Here is an 18,129-nt window from a genome sequence, read left to right on the forward strand (position 1 = left end):
TTAGCCCTTTCTTCGAAAGGGTTCATCTCCAGGCTATTCCTTCGTTTGCAACTAGTCTCATCGAGCTCCCTTTCTCCAGTAAGGAAATTGAAAAAGCAGCATTGGGTCTTCCTTTGGATCGTGCTCTGGGTCCAGATGGTTTCAATGGGGAATGCTGATGTTGCCCTTCATCAGAGATGATATTGCCTACATGGTCCACTCGTTCTATCAACATGACATCAAATATAGGAGCATCAAAGCTTCGTTTATTGCCCTCATCCCTAAAAATGAAGGGGCAGAAATTCCTTCTGACTTTCGGCAGATCAGCCTCACCACCAGTGCTTACAAGGTGCTTGCGCGCCTCCTTGCCAATCGCCTCAGGGCGGTTCTCCCTATTGCCATCCATCATGGCCAAAGTGCTTTTATCAAGGGAAAAAATATATTAGACTCGGCCATGGCATGTCACGAGCTCATCCACCATTTTAAGGCTTTAAAGCTTCCCAGATTCATCCTAAAGCTTGATTTTGAGAAAACCTTTGACAGAGTTAATTGGAAGCTTTTGGACACTCTCGGGGGATGGGATTCGAGGAAAAATGACGTTTCTGGATTCAACGTTGCATCTTCTCTGCAAGCTACTCCGTTCTTCTCAACGGAACGACTTGCGGTTATTTTAAGGGATCCAGAGGAATCAGGCAGGGAGACCCCCATTCCCCCTTGCTCTTCAATGTGGTAGCAGAATACTTATCATCTTTGATCTATTCGGCTAAAAACCTGGGTTGGCTCCTCCCCACGACGAGTTGTGCAACCTTTGATGTGCCAATCCTTCAGTTTGCTGACAATACAATTTGCTTTGGGGTTAGTACTATTGATCCGATCTGAAAACTCCGTGTTGTATTGGGACTATTTGAACTGGCTTCTGGTCAGAACATTAACTGGAAGAAAATCACCCTCCTAGGCTATCATATTGACTCACCTATGCTTCAGGGTAGGGTTGACTATTTGGGGTGCTCAGTGGGAAATTTGCCAGCTATATATCTTGGACTACCACTCTTTGACTCTCGGCCTTCGACGACGCTTTGGTCCCCCCTTATTGAGAAATTTGAGAAGTGACTAGCTACTTGGAGGGGCAAACTTTATCTACTGCTGGGCGGTTCACTCTCCTCAAGTCTTGTTTGGCAGGACTGCCAAACTATTTATTATCATTCATGCACTGTCTGGCCTCCGTTTGCAACAGGATTGACGCCATCCATCGACGTTTTCTCTGGAGAGGATCAAAGGACACCTTCGGATATCATTTGGTGAGTTGGAAGGATATTTGCATGCCCCGAAATCGGGGTGGTTTAGGCATTCGGCCTACGAAGGAGATGAACAATACCCTTTTGCTCAAATGGATCTGGAACTTCAACATAAAGCATAACAGCCTATGGGTGATATGGTCAGGTTCTATCTTCAACCTTCGGGTGCCTGGTGGAGGGAGGATGGCGTTACTAGGCTCCTATCCCCGATATGGAAATCAATTCAAAACGTCCTCCCAATTTTAAGAGAGCAACTTCCTTTCACATAGGCAATGGAAGGACCCTTCTCTTTTGGTCGGATGAATGGCGTGGCCCTCGCCCCCTCTCCGAGGATTTCTCGGGGCTCTCTAGGATGGCGAGGGACCTCTCTTGTTCAGTGGTTGATTCTTGGAGAGATCACTCATGGTGTCTTACATTTCGCCGGGGATTAAATGATGAGGAAACTACGATTTTTTGCTCTCCTCTCCAGACTCAGCAGCACTACTATTCGTGAGCATGCAGTTGATAAACTGACATGGAATCCCAGCATTTATGGCCGATTCACAGTTTCATGTGCCTACTCTCACATTAGAAAACAAGATTACAACATGCATGAGCACAAGGCAAACCTGACATGGAAGCTCTCAACGCCTAATAAAATCATATTCTTTGTGTGGACGACCATCAGGGAACAGATCCTCACATCTGACAACCTCCATAAAAGATTTTACACCGCCCCCGATCGCACTTGTCCCCTTTGTGGTGTGTGCGATGAGACAATCTAGCATGTTCTCTTACATTGCGACTTTTCATGGCAAGTCTGGATGAAGATATTTCAGAAAATTGGTCTCCAAATGGGGCTACATCAGGACCTTTTCGGCACCTTTGAGATGTTTATGGGGATACGCCTTCCTAAGCTGGGCAAGATAATTCTCTTGGCATGCCTTGCGCATGTCCCATGGTGTATATGGATAGAGCGACACAACTTGAGATTCAACTCTAAGGCTAGCAACCCGGATAATATAGCTTCTCAAGCAGTGGGCCTTATCTCGAGCTGGCTACATTCTAGGAAGGAGTTTGCTTCTCTATCGGGCGTCTCCCTTCGAGAAAATTGGGGCTCGATCGCACACATGGCGGGCCCCTGTAGGAATCCGGTTATGGCCACTTGGGATCCTCCCCCTTACGATTGCATCAAACTCAATTTTGATGGCAGTGCTTTAGGCTGTCTTGAGCTGGCTAGAGCTGGTGGTGCTTTCAGATATAGCAGTGGAGACCCTATTCTATCCTATGTAGGGCTGGTGGGTATTGCTGATTCAAATACTGCTGAAGTGAGTGCTCTTCTATTCGGCCTCCAAATCTTTAAAGAGGGCTCCATGGCAAGCTGATTATTGAAGGCGACTCAAAGACTGTCATCAGCTGGTGTTCAAAAGAAAGTTCCCCTCCTTGGCGCCACTGGCCAATCACTGATTGTATTGCTGACATTGTGTCATCCATTCATTGTAATTGGAACCTCGTTCCTAGATCAGCCAATTCTTTGGCTGATAAATTTGCAAAATTCGGAACCTCCCAACAATCTCTCATTGTTTAGGAAGGCTTCCCATCATATAATCTGCTCGTTTGAGCTCTCATAATAAAATTCAGCATCATTTAAAAAAAAATGTCAGAACAAAGCACATACAGGTGCGTTATTACTTCATTAGATTGGCTCTTGAAGATGGAGTATTAGCACTTGAGAAGATTCAAGGGAGTCAAAATCCAGTTAATATGTTGACAAAGACTATTACGATTGAGAAATTGAAGGGGGGGTTTTAGTCCACAATGAACTTGAAATGAAGTGAAGAATTCAATTCATCTTAAATGAATTGATTCAACTTCAACTCATCCTTGGGTGTTAGTGTAGACGAGTTCAAGTGCACTGGAAAACAGATTCCAGTGTTAGTGCCTCCAAATGAAAAGTATGATATAAACAAGAGAATGAGTAACCTTTTATATTATACTTAAATAGAACATATACCTAAACAAATAATTAACCAAAATAAACATGGTTACTACACTTATAAGTGATTTAACGTGTAGTATTATAATATATTTTTATCTTAATTAATGAAAAACTATATTATATAACTTTTAATGATTATAATTTATTATAAATTAATACAATAATTACGTGTGACTAGAATAAATTATTAAAAATAAAAATAAAAAATAACATAAGCAAATATAAAAAATAAATAATTTTTTTATAACATAAGATATGTTTTAATATTAAAAACAACTAATTTAATACAATAATAATAAAATTAATATAATAAATAAATATATATTTATCAATAACATAATATATATTTTTATGTATTATTAATTAATAATATATTGTCACAAAATTTAAAACCATTGGTTTAATTAATTATAGCAGTGGGATAATTAAACTAAAACAATTTATCAAATATTTATTTTAAAAATATTTTAATTATGACTATTAAATCACTATTAATTATTTTAAATAAAAATAATTATTTAATAAATAAAAATATAAATTATTATTTTTATGATGATGGTTTAAACCCCCCCCCCCTCCACCGGCCTTCCTCCCTCTCCTCTCCCTCTCGACCTCCGTCGTAGAGCAGCTCGGCCTCCCTCTCTTCTCCTTCTTGGCGTATAGTCGGGGCGCCGCCTCCGTCCCAGTAGTCTCCCGCCGCTGAGGAAGACGATGCGCGTAGTCTTCCTCTGCGGCGAAGGAGGCGGCGCCCCAACGGTACGCGCGCAGTCTTCCTCTGCGGCGAAGGAGGCGGCGCCCCGACGGTACACCAAGAAGGAGAAGAGAGGGACGCCGAGAGAGAAGAGAAGCCGAGAGGCTCGGCCTCCCATGCTTTGCGACGGAGGTCGAGAGGGAGAGGAGAGGGAGAAGAGAAAAACAACACCTGTACGTGTGTGATTTCTCTTGTAAACTATTTTTCATCTTCATAGTGGATTACTGCAACAGCGGAAGATAGGAGGTAAACCTGTATAAATCTTGTTGTTTGTCTTTTCCGTGCTTGCTTTTCCTCTCTTCTGCGATTATTATTGTTGGAAGATAGGCCCAAGCCCACACGACCAAGAAAGGCCCACATATCTAAGTGTGTTAGAAGATGAGCCAAAACCCATAAGATATGGACCCACCATGATCACACGAGCTGGTGGGACCCAACATGATCACGTGAGGTGGCATGATGAATCCTACACAATAAGAAGTCTTAGAGAGCCAAAATTATTATGGAAGCAGGTCTCATAGGAGAATCTCAATTTAAAGGTGTTTTAATTATGTTAGTCTTCTATTTATGTTGAGTTATTTAATTATGCTAGGACTTATCTTTATGTGTTAGAATTTGGGTGTAATTGGGACAAGGATAGTTTAATTGTAATTGGACTCTACTACTTTCCTCTATTATAAATAGGGGTTCATGTACTCTGATTACATAAAGTCAATGAAGTATTTCTCTTTTCTATAAATTCAACAATTATTATTGCTCTCGTTAGTTTGGAATTAGGGGCGTCTAATTCCTAACAATTTTCTTTCGCAATTCTTCATCAGCCCTTGCGCCTTCTTGGTCTCCACTTTCAATTGGTCATTTCAAGTTATATTTAGATGGTAGCTTGGTTTGGTTAGCTTTTTCTGGGCCTTTTGGACAAGCAAATGCCATTAAAGCTGACATCAAGCCCTTTTGCAAGGCCTTAAGCTTTATGTTGTGTGGTTTTCCTATCCATTAATAGTTGAAGAGGATTCTTTGGCGGTTGACTCGTGGTTCACAAAGTCATCTATTCCTCTGCGGTGTCTTTGATATTTTTATGATGAAGTTCATCACTTGGCGTCTAGTTCAGCTGTTACATAGACTCATGTTTTGCACTCTACGGATAGTCATGCCAACATATTACCTAAAGATGATGTTTTAAGTTCATTACATAGCATCTAGTTAGATCACATACATGCCTCTCTATATGTAAACCCTTATATCTCCCTAGTTATACCTGGATTGAAATCAAAATTTAAACATATAACTCTAGCATAAAGATAAGCTCTTTGCTATCCTATGGGAGATATATAACAATGGTAAATGACCAAGATACCCTTTTTATAGATATTTCAACTCATTTCGTGGAAAATCTATGTTATATACATTTGGGAGCAGCTTATTGTATGCTAAAATATTTTAAGGTAGTTCTAGGCAAAGAGTTTATTTATAAACCTTGTAGTATTTTTTTTTTTTTGAAATATTGTTGAATTATATTAAAAAGCTACAAAGAGCAGAATTACATGGTGGGGGGACTGACCCAAACAATGAGAGATTGCATGGAGGTCCCGAGTTTAGCTAATCTATCAACTGAGGAGTTGGTCCATTTAGGGATATGATTCCAAGTACAAGTAATGGTAGATACATTGTCAGAAATAGAAGAGAGGGTGGGCCAATGACGCCAAGGGGGAGAGGTAGAGCTAGAGCACTAATTGATAACAACTCTGGAGTTGCCTTCAATGAGTAACTTCCCATGCAAACGGTCTTTGAAGATTTTAACTCCATGGAAAAGAGCAGTAACTTCAGCAGTGTTGAAGTCCGCAATACCAATCGGCCTAGCATAGGATAGAATGGTCTTACCTCTGTGATTTCTTAAAACTCCCCTTGCACCCACCAAACCTGAGCACCCCAAAGCGCTACTGTCAAAATTCAGTTTTATAGAATCACTAGGAGGAATCCATTCAACCATGGTAGGCGCCTTTTGGGGATCCATCATATGAGCCAAAAGATGTCAATTCCAACGAAGGGAGATACCCACTTGGGGGGCAAATTCCTACCTGGTGTGTACCCAACTAGAGATCATACCCACAATGCAAGAGCATGCTTTCCAAATTGCTGAATTTTAGGTTCAAACAACGGTTGTTGCGCTCCAGCCAAAGACACCACGGGATGTGAGCGAGGCAAGCGGAAAGAAGCAATTTACCAATTCTAGGCAGACAAATCCCCAAAACCATCTGGATAGTGCCAACGAGGTTCTGGTGGAGGCCCAATTGGACACCAATTTTGTGAAAAATGGCCATCAAAACTCCCCAAGAGTAGCTGTAGTGGAGGAGAACATGCTGAACGGACTCCTCACGAACGCTGCAGAGAGGGTAAGTATTATCAGGAGTGGTAAATACACACTTGTGAAGGTTATCCGCGGTCAGGATTTGCTCTCGAATGGCAGCCCATAAGAAGAATTTAATCTTGTTTGGGGCCAAGAGTCGCCATGCAACATAGGCCCTGTGCTTCGACATGCTGGGGTCTTCTCCACTGATATGGGAGTAAGCAGAGGCAACCGAGAAAGTTACTGTTAGTTCCAAATCAACTTGTCATGAATTCGGTCCCGAATGATAACACTGCTGAGGCTGGACAAGAGCGAGCAAAAGGCAATGACTTCCTCATCATTCAAACCTTGAAAGAAGATAAGGCTCCAAGACTGATTATTCCACGCATCAGCCACCAAGTAGGACAAATTTGAGGAAATCCTATAGAGTCCGGAGTATTTCTCAATGAGAGGGGGGAGGGGGGGGGGGGGGGTCCTCCCATTCCCAACATAGAAGGACGTTGCAGTCTTTAAGGTAGGGAGCGGTTTGTATACAAATTTCCATATTGGGAACAAACGGCGGGGAGCGCCTCCCTCTCTCCACCAGTGGCCAGTGAGCTGGAGTGAAAAGCTCACCATACTCTTCCATAGGCCACAATGTTTGGTATTGAAATTCCAAATTCATTTAAGGAGGAGGGTGCAATTCATGTCTTTAGTAGGCCGCATACCTAGACCCCCACGAAATTGAAAGAGACAAGCTTCCTTCCAGTTGACAAGATGATATCAGAAGGTGTCTTCAGAACCTCTCCAGAGAAATCACTGATGGATAGCATCAATCTTAGTACACATCGAGGTGGGACAATGCATGAAGGATAAGAGGTAGTTAGGCAGGCCCACCAAGCACAATTTCATTAAAGTAAGTCTACCCGTAGTGGATAAGAGCTTACCCCGTCAAGTGGCAAGCCTTTTCTCGAAGTTCTCAATGAGGGGACCAAAGAACTGTAGTGGGACGAGTATCAAACAGCGGAAGGCCCAACTAAGTGGATGGTGTGCTACCTAGAGAACAACCCAGAAACTCTGCTTGATCTTGGAGAACCGCACTGTCAATATAATATCCAAGCAAAGTGGTTTTCCTCCAATTTATATCTTGCCCAGAAGCCAACTCGAAGAGGCCAAGAATGACCCTCAGTTTTCTGATCTGATCCATAGTGCCCACACCGAAACATATGGTGTCATCTGCGAGCTAAAGAATCGGGATGTCAAAAGCAGCATGTTCGGCATTTGGGAGGAGCCAATCAATCTCTTTGGCTGAATAGATTAGAGAGGAGAGATATTCAGCCACCACATTGAAGAGCAATGGGGATAAAGGATTGCCTTGAAGGATGCCACGAGTTCCTTTGAAATAGCCACACACCGTCTCATGAAGAAGCACAAAATAACTAGCAGAGGAGATGCAACCTTGCATCTAGAAACGCCATTTGTCTCCGAAGCCCATTTTGCCCAATAGTGTCCAAAAGATGCCAGTTCACCCTGTCAAAAGCTTTTTCAAAATCCAGCTTGAGGATAAACCGAGGGAGTTTCAAGGTCTTGAAGTAGTGGAGAAGTTCGTGATTAACCATTGTGAAGTCAACAATATTTCTCCCTTTAATAAAAGCGCTCTGGCCCTGGTGAATGACAATAGGTAGGATCTCTCGGAGATGGTTGGTGAGAAGCCGAGCTAGAACCTTGTAAGTGCTAGTAGTGAGGCTTATGGGCTGAAAATCTGTAGGCTGCTTCTCCACTTCTCTTTTGGGAACAAGGGCAATGAACAAAGCTCCAATACTTTTGAATCAAAAGCCTCAGTGGTAGAACGCACGGACTATATCAGAAATATCCTCGCTGATTGAAGATCAGCAGTGATGGTAGAATTCGACATTTTACCCATCCGGACCCAGAGCCTGGTCCAAAGGAAGGCCCAAAGCAGGTTTTTCAATTTCATTGGTGGAGAAAGGAAGCTCAATAAGACCAGCAGCCGTTGCGGGAATTGCCGAGAGGTTAATACTTTAGAAGAAAGGCCGAATTGGATGGCTTTTGGAATAGAGATCTACAAAAAAGCTCACCGAAGTGTTGGAAATGAGAGACCGCCCCAAAGTAACTTCGCCATTGAAGCAAAGCGAAGTTTTTCAGTTGGCCCTCCGCCTGGCGGTTGCAACGGCATGGAAGAACTTTGTGTTCGCATCCATCTCCGAGAGCCATTTGAAACGGGCAGGGGGACAAGTCTGTCGAGGGGGCCAGCGGGGTTAGAGTTGCATAGGGAGGGCCGAGATTTGTGGATTTGAATTTGGGGTATGAGGTAGGTGAGGGGGGGGGGGGGGGGGGGGGGGGGAGATAATCACTTGGTGGGATAATCACTTGGTGCCGAGTATACAGGTAAGGGTGCTGGCTTAGGTGGGTTGCCTATCTGGGGAAGAGAGGCGCTATTCAACTGATCGGAAGGGAGATGATGATCAGCCTCTTGCCGGAAGTTCGCCATTGCATTGAAAGTAAATTGGACCCAGAAACGGGTGTTATCAACAACAATGCTTGCAAAGGGGGTTGATGAGGAGGCAGGCCTCATCAAGCCGGTGCCACTGCTCTGTGGTAGGGTCCAATGCAATGATTGAGCCGAAGCCGGTGATAATGCTTGAGAAGACTGTGGATTGCCAAAGCTCCACCGGTAGGCCAAGAATGGAAACCCATTGGCCAAATTGACTGGATGGGGCCTAAGGGAGCCATTCCGAAAAGCTAACGATGCCAAAGAGTGGGCTAGGTGGGAGGACGAGGGCTGTGGTCTTGTCTGTTTGCGAGCAGAAGTGGACTTGCTAGCAATGGGGGTTCAGGTAGAAATTCTAGGGGTGTACGGGAGGTGTAGTTCAGCGCTCAAGCATTGGAGGATGGGAGCTTCCCAACTTCGGGGCTGGTACCGATGACGATCGAATGATCCATTATAGATCATCCATCGCGAAGGAGGTTGGAGGGAAGGAGGATGATCTCGAGAGCTTTTTCTGGTTGTGTTGTGGCAGGGGGCAAAGTCGCGAGAATCAGATTTTTGGGGGCTTCCAAGGGGGTTGGGACGGGAGTGGTGAGAGCTTGTTTGGAGGGCAGAAGAAATTTCTAGAGGTGTTGAAGGCCAGAAGAAAGTGGGGGGAAGGCTGGGGGCATCGGTGTGACTGCGCCTCGCTCGTTGGAGGCGGGGAAGATGAAAGGCTGCGCAAGGCTTCAGATAACACCTGCTAGCCGAAGTCATTACTCGTTCTCTCAAGTATGAAGAGACGGGCCAAAATGAGGCTATCTCGACTTTGGGAGATCCGGCATTCGTGACGTCCTCGGTAGGTGGCAACCGAGAAGAAGGAGATGAAGCAACCAGACCAGAGCTCGCACGATTTGTCGTCCTTCGCATCAGTGGCGTGGGAGAACTGTTGGCAAAATGCCGCGATGGCCACCAAATGAAAGCAGATGAAGGAGACCATGGAGCCGCTGGCTGAGTTGATGCGAATGACCGGTCCAAAGGTGTGATTGACATGCTCCGCAGTCACCGAACAATTTTCGTAAAAGAAACGGAAAAAAGGTTGAGGTCGCCGTCGACGAGAGACAACAGTCTAGTTGCTGCCAGAATCCTCAGTTGGGGCCGTCTGGTTCTGGTCAGCGGGTGGCGTTGGTCTTCTTGGCCTCCTTCTGCTTGCCTGGTTGTTGGTGGTAGAGATGGCCTTTCATCGTCTGTTCTGCACTCGGAGCTCAGGGTCGGAGCACCGGCGGTCGACATCAATATTGCCAATGACGGAGCTGCTGGCAGGGTGGTGCCAGCTAGACCCGCGCGGCCCGTAGCTGGCTGGGCCTGTCTTCTGCACGCCCAGGCACACAGGCGTGCTCTCAGATCTTGTGAGCGCCATACCTCCAATTGGGTGCGTATGAGCCTCTCTCAAATGCTCTCCTCTCTTTCTTACTTTTCCTCTCTTCTCTCTCTCTAAACCTTATAGTTATTTGAACATGGTAGAATATTTAAATGCTGATTATCTGGGTCAAAGATTGATCAGAGGTTTTCTTTTGGTTACTATATATTTGTGGGTGAAAATTTAGTTACATAGAAGAGGAAGAAAACACCCGTAGTAGCACAACTAGTGCTAAAGCAGGATATTGAGCTATGATTCACATTGCGTGGAAGATGATATGGGCAAAATCCATGCCGGTAGACGGTTTCCAGTAGAGTCGCCTTGAAGATGTGATGTGATAAATAATCTATTATTCAATTACCATTTCATTTAACACTATATTGAGTGGTTAGATTTACACTTCCAATGTCTGATCAGAAGATCAGTTGGGTGATTTTTATTAAATATATGTTCAAAATGCAACTTGTTTTGATATGTAATAAGCTTTCAGCATGCTTGATATCTATGCTCCAGCTTGAGGGGGAGTTTTAGCTGTGATGAATTTTAGCTTGGGATTGATGGATCAGTTGTTTGATCCCTAACAGTCACCTTCTTTGCTCTCGTTGTCTTTCCTCTGTCTTCTTCCTCTTGTTCTCTTATTGCATTGTTATAACTTGCTCTCCATCTTTACTTTCTGTAATGGTTTTGCCATTATTTGGTCAATTTAAACATTTCAAAAATAAAGAGGAGATGGATGGTTCCACTCAAATTCCTAATTTTACTGTCAGACAATGGTCCATAAAACATCACTTAATAGTGCTTGTAGATATTGAACTAACTCAGTAATCATTGAGCCTTTTTTTAAGAAAGAGTTATTTTTTCTGATCTAATTTGCAGCTGCTGATCCTGCTTCGGAAGCTGCTCGAAATCGTGTAGCTCACAGTGTAGTTCTTGGGACCTTTAACTTAGCCGAGCAAGGGGATGGGCTTATGCCTGATCTCAACAGGGTGAGGCCACGAGCAGATACTAAGTCAGTGTTGTTATTATTTGAGTACTTACCTTATTGCGCTTTTTTATTCTTAATGATTTTTATTACTCATGTTCCTTGTCTGTGTCCCTATAAACAGATTGTTTCAGCTGTTCTCAGTTCTATTGGAATCACGGGACCAGCTGCTGAAGGAGTAGGTGTAGTTCGGGTAATATATTACGGATTGGAAGGATTGACCTGCTACCATTTCAATTTTTGTTTTTCAAAACATTTCCTCTTTATTTCTGTTTTCAGTCTTGTGGTGTCTGATCTTTTGACATGTAAAATGTCCTTCACTTAATAATTTTCAGTCATCTCCTTTGTTGGCATGTTCACCTCAGATTTTCATTAAAAACTATCACAATGTAGGAATATGTCCCAGAAAGACTTGATCAGACGCCTAGTGCTGGCGGTATAGTGGACATGGCTCGAAGTCAAACTGACCAAGTGCCTCAAAGAGATGCCACTCATGATGCTTCTCATCTTCCAACCGGAGCTCCTTCAGGTCCTCCACATGCAACAGTAAGTCCAGTTTTTTGTCTCATGTTTTGTCCTACTTTTAATGTTGTGTTTGTTTATTTGAAGGAAAAAATAAGGCATTTTCCACTCATATTTTACAGGTTATTCCTGATTCTTTGTCTACTTTATCTCAGTACTTAAGCAGTCTGAGGCGTGAATTTAGTGTGGATGGTCAGTATTTGCTTATTGTGGATTGTTGTTTACATGGTATTTGAGATTGATCCTATGATGGTTAGCAGGTAGAATCTCTAACAACAATGCAGGAGCTTCAGACATTCCTGGTGTTGAAGGACAACACTCAGGTGCAAGCATCCAATCAAGTGGGGGACAAGGTCCTATGCCTACACCAGCTTCTTTGGCCGAAGTAGTGCATTCTGCTCAAAGGTTGCTTACTGAACAAGCTTCAGGATGTCTGTTGGTATGATCTTGTTGTACTTTTTTATTTTTTAATTTTTTTAGCTTTGTCGTATTGTTACTATGAAATTTTCTCATGATTTACTTGAGACTTCATGAACTACTCGAATCTAACAAAACAGAACGGAAAATATTTGACTTATTTGGGTCTTGGATGAGTAGAGTGGTGAAATTCAGCCTTTGATGGAAAGGAGCAATTGGAGAAATTCCAAATACTGGGTGGTGAACATTCAATATCATGAAGGCAGACTCTTGTTGTCTCACAAGGGACACATGGGCTTGTTGATTCTTCTGAATCTAAATTCATAGCTCTTCTGAAAGGATTAAAGCTTTGCAAATTAGCCCTTTCTAATCCCATAATCATCTAAGGTGGTTCCAAGGGGTTATTTCTTGAGCTTCAATTACTCTTTCCCCATCTTGGAGATTTGTGCATTTCTTTAAAGAAGTTCAAGATACTGCTAGCCGTCTCTCAGTCTTGTGGGTGCATATGCCTACATTGGCCTAGATTGGAAAAACCATGTGTTGATGTTTGTATTGACAGTGGGTTGCCTGTTAATGTCTTGGTTCTGGCAATTCCTGTCCTCTTTAGCTCTTGCTTTCTTTTGTGCAACTTTTTCATCCTTCTCTTTTGTTTAATGTTTTGCAATCCCTCTTTCCAGTGGGTATGACTTTGGTTTCCTTTTCTCTTCTACTAAAACTTCCTTGCCTTTCAAATGAAACAAAAGATTATTTAAAGACTATCTAGCTGTATCATACTCCTGGCTAATTAGATCTTTTTCTTGCAGCAACTTGCAAGACAATTAGAGGATCAGACAAATATTAATGATTCTCTGGCTCGGACAAACATTCAGTCTAGTGCCATGAGATCTGGAGTTCTTTTACAAAATTTAGGTGCTCTGTTGCTCGAGCTTGGGCGTACAACCATGACATTACGCATGGGTCGTTTACCTGTATGGTTCTTCCCTTTCTGACTTTCACGTTCCTTTAGTTAAAAGATAGTTTTCCTACTAATGGTAATTGGATTTTGCATTGGGCAGTCTGAAGCTGTGGTTAATGCAGGACCTGCAATTTTTATATCCAGATCTGGTCCCAACCCTATCATGGTTCAGGTTATTAACCTATCCCTCTCCTTTTGTCTATTGGTACTTATGCATTCTTTAATTTCTTATTGTTTCTGCTTCATCTAACTTAAATATAAGCAGCCTCTTCCTTTTCAACCTGGAACAAGTTTTGGCTCATTTCCTGGTGGAGGTGCTAGTAGTGTCTCTGGTGGTTCACTCGGTTCTGGACTTCTTCCAAGGAACATTGACATCCGAATACGCACAGGTGGCATTACTAGTGCCTGAATATATTTACTATTTGTTTATTAAATATATGTTGTGACTGCTCCATTTGGACAGAAAATGACATTTTTTTTTCCGGCAATTAGGACCTTTGATGCCTAATGTCAATGCTGTTCCGGGTGAACAAGTTGGTGGTTCACAACAACCTCCTGCACAAGTTGGTATGACAAGAGATGCTTCTTCAGGAGTTCGGACTAATGCTTCAACTGGAGATGCAGGCATGCGGGTGCTACCAGTGAGGACTGTAGTTGCTGCAGTACCTGCAACAAATCGCTCTCCTGATTCAGCTAATGGTGGGAATGGAATTGGGTTGTTTTACCCACTTCTTGCAAGGTTTCAGCACTTAAGAGGAGGCCTACTTGGTTCAGGAGATGGTGCCTCACAGACCGGCCATCTTTTCTCTTCTACCAATGGATTTTCTGTATTATCTGACATGAGGACTTCAGTGGACACATTGGTTCCTCAACAGCAAGGTTAGTTTAAGGATATTATAATTCTATATGCAGTTGTTTTTTTATGTACACATAGTTGTTTTTAGTTCAGTTTTCTAAACTGGTAAAGTATATGTATTTGAGGCAAGTTGGCGGTTGCTGCCATTTAGTAGTTCCAACTCTTATGATAGCTCAAAATTATGTTGCAGTTGTTTTACAGTTTTACCCCTGATAGTTAGACTACCAGATTATCACCTCTGTTAGTTTGCCATCCAGTTTTACCCCTGTACAGAAGGTTTAATATGTAGAGAGTTTAGGGTTGAGTATAACCCTCAGTTTGACTATTCCCATTCTCTCTCTTATTTTAGATCTTTTACTGTTTCCCTTTCAGTTGCACACACTTTAGTCTCTTTTCTCTGTGGTTCAGTTTCTTCAATCATCTCTCCTACCTTTTAACCAGTAGGTTGTTCTCTGGATTTTGTGCAGTAATATGAAACCCTGTAACCTCTCTACCCAACTGCCAACAAACACACTTGTAGCCTGAAAATGTCTGGCTTTTGATATAATTTAGCTTTAGAAGTCTTAGCAAGGGCAAGGGGCGTGTGTGCATGGGTAATCAAAATTTGTAAAAAAATTTCGCCCCGTAGAAGCGCCAATCCGCCCCAGTGATTCCAGAGTAAAATTTCTACCTCTCCTCCCAGCAGCCCAGCGCCACCAAAACACCCTCCTGACATCCCTTCCTACTCCTAACAGCACCCCCTCCCCGAAAATTCCCGATTTGCCCCAAAACCATGCATCAGTCCCCCTTGCTCCCACAGAAACACCCAAAATCATCCAAATCCCACCAAACCTTCTCCATGATGGGCGCAAAATTTTGACTCGCTCCATTCTCGTCCAAACATCCCTGACGTCATCAAATCCAGCGTTCTTCAATGGCTGATTGATGCACTTCACCTCCCTTACACTCCCAGAATCTCCTATCTCAGTCCCCAAACTTGGCTTGTTCATTTCGGAACCCAGCAGGAGTCTTCTGCGGCTCTTGCCATCATACCCCACACCAGCTCTGGCATCATCGGGGTCTCAAAGTGTCTCCCCTCGGCACCCTCCAGCCAGTATGGCCAATTGGTCACAGTTACAGGGCTGCCTACTGAGCTATGGCAGAACGTGGGTGTATGAGTTTGACTCTATCATTGCTTTGGACCCACTCACAGAACACTGGCACTGTCTGGATGAGGCTCAAATCCTCATCAACCCTCTTCACCCATGTGAAGGGCAATATTTCATATGTGTTATGGTGGATAAAGAGCGATATTGGATCAATATCAACATCGTTGTGATGGATGATTTTTGAGATGTGGTCCCCGAAAGCCACAATAAAATCTCGGGAAATTACACGACCAGCCAATGAGCTTGGAAGTGCACCTCTCGACTCTGCCCCCTCCGATCCCCCCTAAGCAGCTTTATAGCTGGCATGGGAACTATACTTGCTGACCCCCCGGCATTCCCCCCCACTTATCTGACACATCACTCACCCACCCACTCAACCCAGTCCCCCACCAAAAATACCCTTGGCCCAGATCCAGATGTCGTTCACCCCTCTTGTCTTAACTCCAGAAATACCCTTACCTCACCTCCCCCCCACCATAGAAACCCTCACAAACCCTCCTACAAATCATTCCCATAACCCCCACACTCGACAAACTTCCCCCCAAATATTGGAATCCCCCCCCCCCCCCCCTAGCTCACCCCCAAGAAATCCCCACCCTGAAAATTACCTCTCCAACGCAGAGTCCGGAAGCAGGGAGCACACTCGTGCCCACATACAAAACAATTCTCCCCCTCCCGTTGTAACCTACCAGCGCTGAGCTAGAGGGTACCAGAGACAACTTCTATAGGGAGGACCCAGTGCCACCATTCGATACCCTTGCAACCTAGGGATGGGATATTTCATCATTCCAGAGTCGGGTGAACGAGCTCAAATGTTTGTGGTAGCTCTCCAGTCAGAACAACACAAATACGACCCAGAAACCGGGGCCCAGATAGTGGAACTTGCCAAGGTGATGGGCACCATCTTCACGGAGCCTCTCTCGGGAGACAACCACCTATCTGAGAAGTCAAAGAAAATGAATAATGATCAATGATTATTCTCTCCTGGAATGTTCGTGGAATTGGGTCCTTGCGTCGCCGCTCCTCCATTCGGGACCTCTTTGCTTCTACCAAGGCAAATGTTGTTGTTCTCCAAGAAACCAAGGTGGCTTCTCTACCCCTTGGATACATCCGTGAGTTGTTGCACCTAAAGGCTGGGCTTCAGTGGATGTAGTGGGATCGGCAGGTGGTATCCTACTTATGTGGGACACCAGTACTACTGAGGTGCTTGATCGTTGCGATGACTCTTACTCCCTTGGCATCAAGGTGTGAGACAAAGGTTCGGGGAACATTTGGTGCCTAGTTGGTGTCTACGGCCCTACCAGACACCATGAGCGCCACCTATTTTGGGTGGATATATTGAGGACTTGTCAGATGTGGCCTATTCCTCTGATGCTTGTGGGTGACTTCAATGTCACTCGCTTCTGCCACGAGAAATCCCCGCTGTCCTGGAGAATCACAACCTCCATGAGGCTATTTGCTGATTTTATTGGCAGCTTGGACCTGGATGAGATTGCCCTATTTGGGAAGACCTTCACTTGGTCAAATGGTAGGTAGCCCTCTGTCCTCTCAGAGCTGGACCGATTCTTAGTCAGCAATGATTGGCTTCAGCTCTACAACAACGTCTTTGGCAAAGTGCTCAATAGAGTCATCTCTGATCATTGGCCAATTATGCTTGATACCCATTTTGGCAGTTGCACCTCTTTCAGATTCAACAATAATTTGGATGGCGGACCCCTCTTTTGATCTCTCTCCAATCCTTTTGGGAGAATATGACCGTTGTTGGACCGAGCGGGTAGGCCTTCCCAATCAAGCTCAAGATGTTGAAGCCGTTGCTAAGGTCTTGGGCCTTTGAAAAGAAGGCCTCTTCCTCGGTTGTGAGTGTCAGAGTAGTTCAGTCCACTCTTGTAGGTGGTAGCTTTCCGCACCTAACAGATCGGTCTTTTGGGTGTACTGTCTAGCCGCTGTCATGGTATCAGAGCTGGGCACGCCACGTCTCGCTTTCGAATCCCGTGAGAGGCGGTCAAGAATGGGCGGGGTGGGTGTCAGAGTGGTTCCATCCACTCTTGTAGTAGCTTTTCGCACCTAACAGATCGGTTTTTTGGGTGTATTGGCTAGCCGCTGGCAGTGAGAAGCAATGCCCTTGCTCAGATAACCTCTCTCGACTCTGAGGAGGAAGTCAAAGGTCTCTCTTCTCCGGAAGTCTCTTAGAGGTATACCCTTCAAGGGCAATTGCAGTCCTTCGCTCACAGCGAGTTAGTGCACTGGAAGCAACGTGCAAGATTCAAATGGCTCTCCGATGGGGATGCTAATACTAAATTCTTCCATGCAGTCGCCTCTGCGCGAAGAGGGGCCAATCACATTGCCATGCTCAGCGTCAACGGTGAGGCCACTTCGGACCGAGCCATTATTTCTGATTCACTGGTGAATTTTTTTGCAGATTTATACTTTGATCACCAACCATTCCGACCCTTCTTCCAAAGGGTTAACCTTCAGGTTATTCTATCAGCTGCAGCTAGTCTCATTGAGCTCCCCTTCTCTAATCGGGAAATTGAAATTGCAGCCCTTGTCTTCCTTTGGATCATGCTCCCGGCCCGGATGGATTCATCGGGGAATTTTATCGTCATTGCTAGCCCTTCATCAGAGAAGATATTTGCAGCATGGCCCACTCCTTTTATCAACATGGCATCAGATATAGGAGTATTGGAGCCTCTTTCATCGCCCTCATCCCTAAAAAAGATGGGGCAAAGCTCCCATCCGACTTCCGACAGATCAGTCTCACTACCAGTGCATATAAGGTGATTGCGTGCCTCCTTACTAGTCGTCTCAGGGTAATCCTCCCTATTGCCATTCACCGTGGCCAAAGTGTTTTTATTAAGGGAAGAAACATTCTTTATTCAGCCATGGCATGTCATGAACTTAGTCATCATTTTAAGGTCCGAAAGCTCCCTAGATTCATCCTCAAGCTTGACTTCGAAAAGGCATTTGACAGAGTTAACTGGAAGTTTCTAGACACCCTCCTGGGGAAGATGGGAT

General features: G+C 44.2%; 1 protein-coding gene across 2 annotated transcripts in view; it reads left to right on the forward strand.

Moving 5' to 3' along the window:
- The window catches only part of LOC137942225 (ubiquitin-like domain-containing protein CIP73), a 59,297-nt gene that overhangs the window by 17,701 nt on the left and 23,467 nt on the right, over positions 1-18,129 (forward strand). Inside the window, exons 5-13 of one of the 2 annotated variants that reach the window (XM_068787929.1) lie at positions 11,111-11,220; positions 11,341-11,409; positions 11,610-11,762; positions 11,861-11,930; positions 11,996-12,177; positions 12,959-13,123; positions 13,211-13,282; positions 13,376-13,499; positions 13,603-13,989. In XM_068787929.1, coding sequence (XP_068644030.1) covers positions 11,111-11,220; positions 11,341-11,409; positions 11,610-11,762; positions 11,861-11,930; positions 11,996-12,177; positions 12,959-13,123; positions 13,211-13,282; positions 13,376-13,499; positions 13,603-13,989 — 1,332 coding nt within the window. The remainder of the gene's footprint in view (positions 1-11,110; positions 11,221-11,340; positions 11,410-11,609; positions 11,763-11,860; positions 11,931-11,995; positions 12,178-12,958; positions 13,124-13,210; positions 13,283-13,375; positions 13,500-13,602; positions 13,990-18,129) is intronic. The other variant, XM_068787930.1, reaches the window with a different exon arrangement.

This window comes from Aristolochia californica, unplaced genomic scaffold, assembly GCF_029961685.1.
Source record: "Aristolochia californica isolate CCGP_79_NKW_82.1479 unplaced genomic scaffold, dmAriCali1.0.hap1 SCAF_9, whole genome shotgun sequence".
NCBI lineage: Eukaryota > Viridiplantae > Streptophyta > Magnoliopsida > Piperales > Aristolochiaceae > Aristolochia > Aristolochia californica.